Source organism: Rhinichthys klamathensis, unplaced genomic scaffold, assembly GCF_029890125.1.
Source record: "Rhinichthys klamathensis goyatoka isolate OS25496 unplaced genomic scaffold, OSU_Roscu_1.1 h1tg000165l_1, whole genome shotgun sequence".
Classification (NCBI taxonomy): Eukaryota; Metazoa; Chordata; class Actinopteri; order Cypriniformes; family Leuciscidae; genus Rhinichthys; species Rhinichthys klamathensis.
In genome coordinates this window covers 2722501-2735992 of record NW_026606697.1, presented here as the reverse complement: position 1 = coordinate 2735992, position 13492 = coordinate 2722501, and the positions used below count along the sequence as shown (strand labels likewise).

The window sequence follows — 13492 nt, the reverse complement described above, 5'->3', positions numbered from 1 at the left end:
ATAATTAGTTTTATATATATATATATATATATATATATATATATGTACACACACACATATCATATTTATACGTAAATGGAAAAACATGATTTATATATAACTTCTAAAATAAAATGTACCATGGTATGTAAGTGTCTGCAAAAATACCATGGTTATTATTTTTATTTTATTTTTTTACATTGGTAGCTCATACCAAGTTTTACCAACAGCTGTAGGCTGTTGTAGTATAGTTTAGTCTTCGAAACTACAGTTACTATGGTATTTTTCTCCAAACAAGATTCAATTACAACATTTACTTTTAATATGAGAAAAGCTTTTATAAATGCTACTGAGGAATTGTAACAAATATTCTGACACTTCAGGAAACAAGAATGCCCTGCTGTTCTCATTTTGCCCAAAATGGACTTTTTAAGCAGTTCACAATTACTGCATTATGCCATCATAGCAATGCAGTCTGGGTCAATAAGAAGAAGAATCAAAAAAAGGAACAAAAAAGGTTTTAAGAATAGACCGAGATGGAAAAAAACATCAAGGAGTCAGTGGACACCCTTTATTGATTTAGAAAAAAAGAGTCACTTACAGTAAAAAGAGTCAAGCTGAGGAAGGAATGGGTATGTGCTACTGTTTTAAAAGAGAAAATAGTGAGAGAAAAAAAAGTGTCCTTTTATGGCAGCCTGTGTTTTTGCCAGTTTGATTGCGATGGAGGATAGAAGAATAATGTGCTTTCCTTCATTGTTCACCAAATAACTGTCTTCTTCTCCATCTTAGCCACTGGATGTGCTTCTTGAGATGGCTATATGGTTCTTTGGAGATTAAAACTATTCTGAATGTTTCATTGCAGGTTCTTCATATAGGAAGAATTCTGGGTTCTTTAACACCAGTTTACAGATGCATTCTTTGTGAAAGTTCTCCTACTGCATCAGGCTGTGATAAGAAATAAATACTGTAGATGCGTCTACCTGTGTGTGATTTGCGTCCCCCGCAAACTTGACATGGTCTCTTCTAAATTTTGTCTCAGGTCAGCAATGTTTTTGACTGTCCTCAGGCGTCTGGACTCTGGATCTTCACCTGAAAATAGGATATTCATTTTCACAATTTATATCATATATCAGTATTTAAGTACTACTGTTTAAAATGTTGGGGTCAGTAAGATTTTGTTTTTCAATAAATTTTTACTTTTATTCTGCAAGGACAGATTGAATTGACTAAACGTTACAGTAAAGAAATGTATTAATGTTATACAACTTTTCTATTTTAAATAAATGCTGTTCAACTTTCTATTCATCAAAGAATCCTGAAAAAATCTAGCATATTAGAAAATTCAGCTTTGATCACAGGAATAAATTACATTTTAATATATACATATATATATAAATTAATTATTATTATTATTAAAATATGCAGATTTATATTATTACCAACAGAAAACGGTCTTCTGATAACCTCTCTGATATAAATTGAACAGGTTACCTGACAGGTCCTCAGTTGAAGACTGGCTGATCTTACTGAAGCTACAGGAGTCACTACTGAGGCATCCAGAGCTTGGGTTTGAGCCAATGTTTCCATCTATCTCATTCTGAGACCTAAAAACACAGGGGTTAAAAATAAAAAAAGTTATCATTCGTGTAGATAAGCATGCACACATTTTCTGTGACATCGTTGTCAGCAGAAGTCATGGCATGACTAAAGGAATCCTTTATGGAAAACAAACACAGGCCATAGAGTTTATTTCAGAGGAAATACCAGTCAAACGCGTCACAGCTGAGCCTGACGGGGAGTCACATGCATGCACACTTACTAGAGCCATATGCATTTAGGTCTCATAAACTATATGAACAATATTGTGCTCCTGTTTTGGAATGAATCCATTTTATGTATCTATCCATCTAATATGTATTACATGCATAACAATAGGATTCTGCACTAGATGTAAAAAAAAAAATCACACTTTCTAAGGTAACACTTCAAATTTTCTTTCTGTCTTTCTTTCTTTCTTTTTATAAGTTGGACTGCATGTGTAGGAAATGGAATATATGCCTTTTTTTGGAGTTTACATTTTAGTTCACAGTAAAATACAAATCAAATCTGATTTTTACAAACCCAATTCAAAGCACATTCATATTTGTTCCACATTTCTACATGGTCTGAAATACGAATTTGAACTAAAATCAGATTTTTATTTCAAATTAATATAAAAAATGTGATTCATTGTTATTTTAGTATAATTAATGTACAAGTATTCTCTTTATTAAAGTTTAAGTTTTAATAATTGTGCTTTTGTCATTTTTATTCATTTTTTTTAAATACTACTGTTTAGATTTAATCTATATACACTCACCGGCCACTTTATTAGGTACACCTGTCCAACTGCTCGTTAACACTTAATTTCTAAGCAGCCAATCATATGGCGGCAACTCAGTGCATTTAGGCATGTAGACATGGTCAAGACAATCTCCTGCAGTTCAAACCGAGCATCAGTATGGGGAAGAAAGTTGATTTGAGTGACTTTGAACGTGGCATGATTGTTGGTGCCAGAAGGGCTGGTCTGAGTATTTCAGAAACTGCTAATCTACTGGGATTTTCACGCACAACCATCTCTAGGGTTTACAGAGAATGGTCCGAAAAAGAAAAAACATCCAGTGAGCGGCAGTTCTGTGGGCGGAAATGCCTTGTTGATGCCAGAGGTCAGAGGAGAATGGCCAGACTGGTTCCAGCTGATAGAAGGGCAACAGTGACTGAAATAACCACTCGTTACAACCGAGGTATGCAGCAAAGCATTTGTGAAGCCACAACACGCACAACCTTGAGGCGGATGGGCTACAACAGCAGAAGACTCCACCGGGTACAACTCATCTCCACTACAAATAGGAAAAAGAGGCTACAATTTGCAAGAGCTCACCAAAATTGAACAGTTGAAGACTGGAAAAATGTTGCCTGGTCTGATGAGTCTCGATTTCTGTTGAGACATTCAGATGTTAGAGTCAGAATTTGGCGTAAACAGAATGAGAACATGGAACCATCATGCCTTGTTACCACTGTGCAGGCTGGTGGTGGTGGTGTAATGGTGTGGGGGATGTTTTCCTGGCACACTTTAGGCCCCTTAGTGCCAATTGGGCATCGTTTAAATGCCACGGCCTACCTGAGCATTGTTTCTGACCATGTCCATCCCTTTATGGCCACCATGTACCCATCCTCTGATGGCTACTTCCACCATGTCACAAAGCTCTAATCATTTCAAATTGGTTTCTTGAACATGACAATGAGTTCACTGTACTAAAATGGCCTCCACAGTCACCAGATCTCAACCCAATAGAGCATCTTTGGGATGTGGTGGAACGGGAGATTCGCATCATGGATGTGCAGCTGACAAATCTGCGGCAACTGTGTGATGCCATCATGTCAATATGGACCAAACTCCCTGAGGAATGCTTCCAGCACCTTGTTGAATCTATGCCACGAAGAATTGAGGCAGTTCTGAAGGCAAAAGGGGGTCCAACCCGTTACTAGCATGGGGTACCTAATAAAGTGGCCGGTGAGTGTATATTACAGTTTTAGTCAATTTAGTACTTTATCTTTAAAATAAAAAAATATTTATTTTGAGTTAGTTACCAAGGCATCCTATTTAATTTTAGTTTATCAGTATTTATATTTTATTTCATTTCATTTCAGCTATATTTCAATTAACGAAAACAATTTTAATAGTTTAAGGGTACGTTTACATGACAAGGATGTACTAAAAACGTAAATGTTTTTCCGGTTTTCACGTACAGACAACAATGTTGTCAAAATGATTCACGTTCACATGGATCCTAGAAAACAACTATATTAAAAACGCAGTATTATACATGCCAGGTCAGTAGATTGTGATGTCACTTTGTAAAGAAACATTACACGCCTATAAACTAGACACGTAATAACGCATGACATCACTGTTTTCACAAATTTGCGTTTTTGTAGTTTAGATGGAGATGATAACGGTCTCGTTTTCAAAAACTTGCACTCTGAAACCCGTTTTCAAAAGTTTGCGTTTTCAGACCCACAAACCGGCCAAAATGCATAAAAAGTTTTCCATTTTTAGTTGATTTAATTTGATTTCATCTTTTGGCCCCTTAGTTAACAGTAACAACACTGGTTGCAAACTTGCCCAAGTTAAAAGACCCCCTATGATCTCTAGTTATGATCTCTTTTCAGCTGAAAAGCCCAACGACAGTCTCACCTGTACATGAAGGGTGCTACGGTGGCTGTGTTGGGGTGGTTGTACTGCTGCTGGGGTTGAGGCAGCTGCACACTGACCGTGTTGCAGGCCGTGGATTGTGTCCCGTTGGCCAATGGGGCACCACTGTGCGTTTGGTGTCCTTTGCCCTCGGTGGAAGCCAGGCTGGAAGAAGACGAGGAATGCCGACTGTCCCTATGAAGTCCCAGACCCCCTCCCAGACGCATACTGCGTGGCCTCTCATTATCTTTACCACCGAGAGGCAGCGCTGAGCTTTTTACCGCTCCATTTCCTGTGCTTTTACTTCCTGGTTTTGGAATTCCGCTATGTGCAGGGGCGGAGCTATCTTTCTTGGTAACGCCCACCTTGCCGCCTTTGGGTATAAAGATGCCGATCTTGGAGGCTTTCCTTGGCTCTGCCTCTGAGAGAGCAACTCCGCTTGAGGGAACAACTTCCTCCTTAACCTCTTCTTTGGTCTCTACCTTTTCCGAGGCAGGGACACGCTTGGACTCCTTCCCGTTTTTTTCCTTGTCCTTAGCTTTTTCCTTCTCTTTCTCTACAGTTTTAGTTGAGGCTTTTTTTGCCGTGAGCGCCCGGCTAAATGTCCGCTGCGCAATGCCCTTCAGAGCAATCTTTGGGCTGCTGGTCGTCATGTTAAAAGAACTTGATCCGTTCGTGGGTCTGACATTACCATCCGTTTCCACAAAGGGTTCTGTATTGGAACCAGCCTCGACTCTTTCCGAACCCAAGCCGGCATCTTTTCCCGCTGTCGGCGTAACAGCGCCCTCTGTTTGCGCGGATGATTTGGAGCCTCCTTTGCTATTGAAAAGTTTGAGTTTCTCCAGCATGGACTTCTGAGGCACAGCTTTCGGTGGTGGATCTGCAGGCACGGGCTGCTTGGCTTGGAGATCTGGCTTGATGGAAAGCACCGTTGAGGAAGCGGAGGAGGTAGCAGTGTGCTTGGTGCTCTGAGATTTGATTCTCCAGGGTTTGCTACTCGAGTTGGGATGGGGGATGGCTGATGACGAAGATGAAGATGCCACAGTGCTGGTGCTAACAGAGGTGCAGGCGGACACCAGAGCGTGCTCAGTCACGCCTTGTGAGGTGATACTCTCTGATGATTCTGTGAGGGTGAAACACACAAAAACAGTCAATAATGAACACTGAGACAGTTGGACTGCATTTGTTGGAAAAGGAGTTCAATTCAAAAACACATTCATATGTGTACCACATTTGGACGAAATCCAAATCCAAATTAATATCTAATTTAGAATCCACTTAAAATCTGAACTGTTTCAGTTTGAATGATCCAGTGTTATTTAAAGTCCCCCTGTAGTCAATCATTTTATCCCTTAAAACTCATCTTTGATCACCATAATGACTTAGTTAAACGTTTTTTTTTTTTTCCTTCATGCCTTAAAATAGCTTGAATATAACTCTACACCCTTGCTCATTTAGTATACGCAGTTCTATGAATATGCAAATGAGCCCCGCCTCCACTCACTCACGCCAGCTCAGAGATCCACTCGTTGATGATCACACTCTGACGTGATTGGTTACAAGGTAGTTTGTGACGTCAGAAACACCAGCGATTTCAAACCGCGTTTTTGAGACTGTCTTTGGTTCACTGCAGTTTTAAAGGAGCTGTATGTAAGAAATGTATATCAATTAATCATAAAATGGCCCTGATGTGTCACTAGACATTAAGAAATCATGCTCATTTCAAATACTTATATCACTGACAACAGTAGTGCGGCCAGGATATTGTCATTTAAAAAGTGAAGTTGCAGCCCTCAACTGATATTGATGTTGTCATGTTGTGTTTTGGTCTGATGCTCCACCCTCCACCTATCTACCAATCAGGAAGTCAGTAGTGTTGCGGGATCCGGGTTGCCAGCTCTGCTCTAGTTACCACTTCTTGGAGCAGACTACGTTCCTGCTGGATCCTGCAGCCTATCTGGCAACCTCGAGTCAGGGAGGGGATACACTGCTCTACGGTAATTCGAAAGTGATTGCAGTACCAGTTTTGGCCACAATCTTACATATAGCTCCTTTAAGGACAACATACTCAGCAATGGTATTGACTTATGAATTTGAACATGGTTTGTCTTAGCGCATATTAAAAACACCACAAAGACATATAAACAAAATTAAAAGCTTGATTTTCACCACAGGGAGACTTTAAGATTATTTATGTACTACTATAGCATTTATTAATATTTTGAATTGACTGTTTTATACCTTTAAACTTTTAGTTTGTTTTAGTAATTCTGTTATGTGCTTTTTCATTTTTAGTTTTAGTTTTAATATTTTTGCGTAGCTTTAATTAATTTTGTTTCATTATATTTTTAGTAGTCTTAGTTCATCAACTTCTTTATTGAAAAGTTTTTAAAGTTTAAGTATCTCATCTAATATTTCAGCTTCTTTCAATTACCCAACTTTTTAGTTATAGTTAACAATAACAACACTGGAATAGTCAGATCAGGTTTCACATCTTTTTCCTCCAACTAGGAACAGCAATCTGATGGATACAAACCCGATCCAATTTGTGCTTTGAAATCCAATTAAAATCTCATTTTTGCAAACGAGCCAAACAGAATGCTCAGATTTCAAGCGATTTTTCATCAAAAGACACATAACATCAAATAATGCATGAGCAAGTCTCTTGAAACTGGACTGACATCATTACTATAGAAACAGATACCACAATAACAAAAAGTGATACTAAAGATCAGATCTGAAAACTAAATTGGACTTTAGTCCAGTGCAGTGATGTGGAAGAAGAACCTATAAGGGAAATAAAGCGATAATTAAAGTAGATTAAATCAAATGCTCAGAAAAACAGAAGAAAAAGCTTGAAAGTTTAACCAGAGATGCGTATTGAAACCGGTCTCGCTGGCCATAAAAGGCTAGTTACTCTTGAGCTAATGTTATTCTAATAGTGAGCAGCAGACCGCCAACTGAGATCCATTCTAAACTGTTTACACTAAAACAGCGAGTAATGCCCATTCAAACGCTATAGAGGCCAAATTTAGCCGTTGTGTTCTGTGTGACATACACAATCAAAACTTCCTTTAAACAACTGACATAATACAAAAAAAAAGTTTGCAAAAAGAAAAATTTAAAATTGAAATCAGCAAGTTATCCGTCTCCCATTCACCTGAGAAGTCCATTTGTTAAAGTGTGCTGGATTCACAGTCAGTCCAGCCTGTAGAGTCTCAGTAGTGGAGCTCACTCGCAGGAGTTACACTGCAAATAAAACACTAACCGCAAACACTCCGCTGTCCCTCTCTCCAGCCCCCTCCCTCTGAGAGATCACGCTGAACACACTCGCTCTGTCGGGCGGCTGGTGGTCCAAAAGACCTCAAGTGCCCAAAAACCCCCAAAACAGCTGAGCATACAGTATACTAATGCTGCACATTACAAATGAGATCTAGGAGAAGAGATATATCAAACTATAAATTCCCTCCCTGAGTGCCGAATGTTTCTCATAGATAAATTAAGTGTTGTTTATTCAGATATATCACACTGAAATTGTATGGCACTTAAGTTTAGATTGACTAAAAGCTCAAATGTTTCTTTATTTTTCAGGTTCAGCATTTGTTGTTGTTTTATTTGCATATTTTATTCAGTGATCTGACATGGGGGGAAAACACTGTTCCCATCTCATTCAGTCTAGCATTTAATGAGCGGCAAAGAAACAAAGCGGCAATTAGGAAGTGATTAAGGTCCAATTAGCCATGCAAGCCAGAGAGAAGTGGGTCAGACCACTAATGACTTCCAATAGGTAGAGAGAGGAAAGAGAGGGGCCGAGAGGGGGATAGGTCGGGAGAGACCTGGCTTAGATATAGAGATTAAAGTTGAGAGGGAGAAAATTATGTAAAAGTTGAGCACAAAACTAATTATACAACAATGAACAACAAAACTATCCATCAGTTGCACACCGAAAAGGCAGAAATAATCTATCTGTCACCTCCATATCTTCAGGAATCTCGAGAGCAACTTTGTGCCCTCAGGGGTTTGTGGCCCCTCTCAGTTCCTCTCAAAGGCCATATTTAAGTGATTATTTCTCCGCGGCAGAATAACAGCTATCATTAGACTCAGATGACCACCCCACGAGGACTGACCAACCCTCTCAGAAAATAATATGTACACTTTAGGTACTAATGTTTAAGGTGCTGCTCTCTTTAGGGGTAAAAAATAGTACTTTTTTGAAAGGGTCTTGCCCCAGTGACAGCTTTTGTACCTTTTTTCTGAAAGTAAATGAACAGTTCATGCCTGTTTCATATTGCAGCTTGTCAGTGTTTTTTCCTCTTTTGAATACAGTCATCATGTTTACATGTACAAGAAAACTTCAATTAACCCTCTGGGGTCTGAGGTGTTTTCTGGGCCCTGGAGGTGTTCTGACATGCCCTGACATTTGTGCTTATTTCTGTTACTTGTGACATTTTCATGGCAATAGTATACATGAATACTGCAATTGCTGTAAATAAAGACTCAACCAGAATATGGACATTAATGGGGAAATTAGCCCTTTAAACACTTTTACACTGGATAATAAATAATAACAAAAATATGCTGCTTTAAAAACAAAGTACATTTAAAGTAACACCAGGGAACTTTTGCTCTCGGGGTGGGGTCCCCCTAGAGTTGGGAAACAGTATTGTCCTCTAGAACTCTACTACTGTCGTAAACTCTGTCATCCTACATGCACGTGCAATTGTTGACAACCATGATAGCCCTGAACACTGTAGGAGGAGGTCACATGCAGGTGTTCTGCTTGCGTCGCGTGTGAAATGTCTTCATCCCAGGTACAGTGGTATATATTTCAGCATGTCATATGAATATAATTTCATGGGTTTTATTTTTTTTCTAACGACAAATGATCGCGATGATCACGTTTAAAAGCCAGCGTCATTATAGTAGCCTAGTCTATTGGTTACCGTTTTAATGAATCTATATGATACTTCAATGCAATGTTTGAGTGGTTGATAATAACCATATATCGTCAATATTATAATATCAAGCAACCATAAATAAATCAGCAAATTTTACAAATCGATTTGCATTATAGCTTGAGGCAAGACAAATAAACAAATATCACAGACATGTTAGGTATCCTAAAATATGATTTTGTACATCTTATATATTTACTTGCAAGAATGTAGCCCCTACCAAACTTGTGAACGCCGTTTAGACATAGGCTTTGATTTGATTTTTTTTTTTTTGCCAAGTCCGCATCGGTCGGGCACCCCTCCTCCTCCTTCAGCTCACGCCAGCGAGAAAATGCTGGCCCAATGTTAAGCCTCGTTCTGCCTTTAACGCGATCATTTCCTCTTTTTCTCTTTTTGCTTTGCTGCGATAAAACCTTTGCTTTCTTGTTTTTCTGTGCTGCTTCGGCCATGACTATAACATTTGGCTCGCAAGTCCGATTTTAAGGAAGTGGGGGTGGTGGTGGAAGTGACGTATATGCCGTAAAGCAGTCGAATTTTGTAGTTCTCTTTGTTCGCCGGTTACTACCCGAAACCCGAAGTTTAAAAGTACGATTAAAAACGCTACAGACCCCGTCAGGCTATGGCAGACGTGTCATTCAACCTATTGTAAGTCGATGTACCATCACAAGAGACTTGGAAATATATTATGAAGGTTGAAAAGTAACCTAGTGCTGCTTTAAAGTGGATAAAATTACAACTCTACGAATTGTTTAGTAATCATTTACTCATCCTTAAGTTGTTCCAAACCTGTATGAGTTTCTTTCTTCTGTTCAACACAAAAGAAGATATTTTGAAGAATGTCGGTAATCAAACGGTTGATGGTGGCCATTGACTTCCATAGTATGAAAAAAAAAAAAAATACAATGGAATAACGTTCCACTGTCTGTTTACCAACAATTATAAAAAAAAAAAAATCTTCTTTTGTGTTAAACAGAAGAAAGAAGCTCAGACAGGTTTGAAACAACTTGAGGGAGAGTAAATGATGACAAACTATTCTTTTTTGGGTGAACTATCCCTTTAATTATTTCAAACTCTGAAAACACATAAAATGCTGAATTGCTTTCTAGCCAGCTTTAAAATTTTGAAACTGTAAATCTCTGAGACAGTCGGCTGACAAATTTACTAACTTTCAGTGTCACAAGACCAACACATTTGAACTCTTCAACTGCACACAAGCCAGATATTACAGTCAGGAGATTCACCAAAATACTGTTAAAACGAGAGTCCTTGTAAACATGGGTATAGAATACATTAAGCAAACTGTCAAAGTCTGCCTTCAGAAGAATCCGCTTACCTAGGAATTTCAATACCTAGCAATATGTAAACAAACATACAATAGAAAAACAGGATAGTGCCTAAAACATGAAACCTCCTTCTCTCTCTGTCTCTCTTTCACTGTCCCACATTCTCATGCCAAAAACACTAATTGGAGCTCAATTAATGCAGAAAAGCTCCATTCACTCAGCTTTCAAAGCCGGAGAGAGAGAGAGAGAGAGAGAGAGAGAGAGAGAGAGAGAGAGAGAGAGAGAGAGAGAGAGAGAGAGAGAGAGAGAGAGAGAGAGAGAGAGAGAGAGAGAGACACACACACACACACACACACACACACACGGCACATCTTTCAAACATCTCAGCTAGGGTTTCCCTCAAGGTCATTATAAGCAGTTATTTCCAGCACTGACTGCTACATTAACTGCTGCAAACACATCACACTCCGTCAGCGAACACAGAAAAGTGGTTGGCCCATTTTAACACAGTGACCGCTTAAAGTCAACATGAACTCTAAATCGACCCGGTTTATATAATTGTGCATAAATCATCAGCGCACGTTATTCCAGAAAATGTTTAAAAGTTTTCTGCTGACTTTACGAGGCCACGTATACCTACTGGATAATACGGAGCCCCTAAAGGGACCCTTGCAAAAATAAAACATATACAGACTTTCACGTGCTTGCGAGAAACTTTCGCGCGCTCACGAGAAACGTATTAGTCGTGTTAGTTTTCTAGTGCGCACGAGATACGTTTCACATGATCCTTCAGAAATCATTCTAATACGCTGATTTGCTGCTCAAGACACATTTCTTATTCTTATTTCCATCTTTTTTTTTTCATGATTCCTTAATGAATAAAAAAAAAAAGAAAAAAAAAGAAAAAAGTTTACAATTAAAATAAAAAATACAATACTTGCTGGATACAAAAAAAATATTTCTATAAAGTAATTCTATAAATTGCATGTAGACTGCAAACAGCCTACAGAGTAAATATAGATTAGCCCCATAACTTTAAATACTTCATTAGTCTTTAAGATACAAATAACAGAAGATATACAATTTTTGGAGAAAAAAACAAACCATAAACAAACCTCATGCGCGGCACGAATTTTGCCCTACATAGCTAAAACATGAGAATTTTTCTATATTCAATTCGTGAAAAAACATGTTGCCAGGGGGTGTAGCTAGTCAGCATTATTTAAATAAATAAATAAATAAAATACAGACAATTGACTCATTTTGCCAAGGCATGATCAAACACAGCTCAAATAAACTGGAAGGACCCTGTAGAGGGCACAAAAAGCCTTTTTAATGAAATATGGCCCCGCTTTTATCTGCTATGACGTAATGTTCAGGTTCAGAAGTCCCAGTGAAGTAGTGTTTACCTTTGGCCTGAGCTGCTGCAGGTTTGGCTTTATCGCTGAACACCTGACTGCGGCGATTCCCTGCTGAACTGATGGACCCTCGAGGAGAACTCTCACTGCCCGCAGTGGACATCCTCGAGGTGGGCCCAGGTAATCTGTGACAGCGAGAGAACCAGGACATTCACAACAAGATTTATACAATTTATGAACAAAATGGACAAAGAACTCATTGTCACAATACTCAGGTGTTCCTGGTGCTTGCCAGGAGAGTTCTGAGGTGTTTTTAGGCTGATGCTAGGATGTTTTATAAAGTATTGTGAGCGGTTGCTTAATGCCTAAAGAGTTTTTATTTTTTAGAAACAGTCTTCTGAATATTTGTACCTTTATGTGGGTCTCTTGCCCCAGATTCAGTCTTATTCAATTCATTGCCATTGAAATAAGCTGACAATAAAAACTACTCTCTCAAACAGCAAAAAACTATGGAAGCTTGTTTCCGCCACATAAAAAAATAAAGAAAGATAATTGCGACTTTTTATCTAAAAATTGCAAGATATAAACTCGCAATTGCGAGAAAAAAGTCAGATTGTGACTTTTAATCTCACAATTTTGACTGTTTTTCTTGCAATTGCGAGTTTACATCTCGCAATTCTGACTTTTTTTCAGAATTGTGTGATATAAACTCACAATTGCGAGAAAAAAGTAAGATTGTGATGTAAACGCAATTCTGAGAAAAAAAAGGCAGAATTTTTTTTACTTTATATCTCGCAATTCTGATATTATAACTCACAATTGCGACTTTATATCACACAATTCTGAAGAAAAGTCAGAATTGCGAGATGTAATCTTGCAATTGCAAGAAAAAAAGTCAGAATTGTGAGATTAAAAGTAGTTAGCAAATAGATTATCGTGCTTCTGAATAATTCAACAATTTACAATTCTTAATCAACCATGCATTTATTGCCCCAAAATTATGCATATATATATATATATATATGTATATATGCATAACGAGGCTTGATGCATAACAATCATATAAGGCAAACAATGCTTGAAAAACATTTATATATAGTATATACACATCTTTTTCAATCATTATTTGCCTGTGGTTGAGGGTTTAGTGAATTAGTTCAACTCCACAGCTTTGTAATGATGCTCCTTAGAGTAGAATAGAAGCTAAATATTTAGCTTTAACATTAAAAAAACCTGAAATGTACAGGGATCTAAACAAATCCTAAACTACAGTACATTAAAAAAGAAATGCCATATGTCATATACTGACATATAAGAAACATAGCAGTAAATACCCACCTCTATGAAGGAGATTTGTAATTATAATGTGGCATTTCTCTATCAGTCCTAGCCTCAAAGATGATTGACAGACAAATAGACTAATCTCACCTAACAATCAGGTCTAGGTAAATGTCATGTCAATGTCATGTAAAATACAGGAACATGTAGTGACCTATGCTAATCACATTGCTGTCAATTGTGTGGCCTTGACATTTTCTCATAAGAATGTAAAATAGCAATGCTTTAGGGAGCATTTTCCCTCTCTATTTATTTTCCCGTTCACCTAAAAGGCTTAACTGCAATTACAACTATCCACCATTAGATGACAACATTGTGTCACGTGTTGCCAAAAAAACAAATGGT

General features: G+C 38.1%; 1 protein-coding gene across 8 annotated transcripts in view; it reads right to left on the bottom strand.

The window, feature by feature from the left end:
- nav2a (neuron navigator 2a) overlaps positions 1–13492 on the bottom strand; it is a 207900-nt gene that overhangs the window by 41268 nt on the left and 153140 nt on the right. For all 8 annotated transcript variants that reach the window (XM_056259202.1, XM_056259203.1, XM_056259206.1 and 5 more), the window contains 4 exons: positions 11861–11994; positions 4217–5336; positions 1471–1583; positions 960–1068 (listed from right to left, as the gene is read on the bottom strand). In XM_056259202.1, the coding sequence (XP_056115177.1) occupies positions 960–1068; positions 1471–1583; positions 4217–5336; positions 11861–11994 (1476 nt within the window). The remainder of the gene's footprint in view (positions 1–959; positions 1069–1470; positions 1584–4216; positions 5337–11860; positions 11995–13492) is intronic.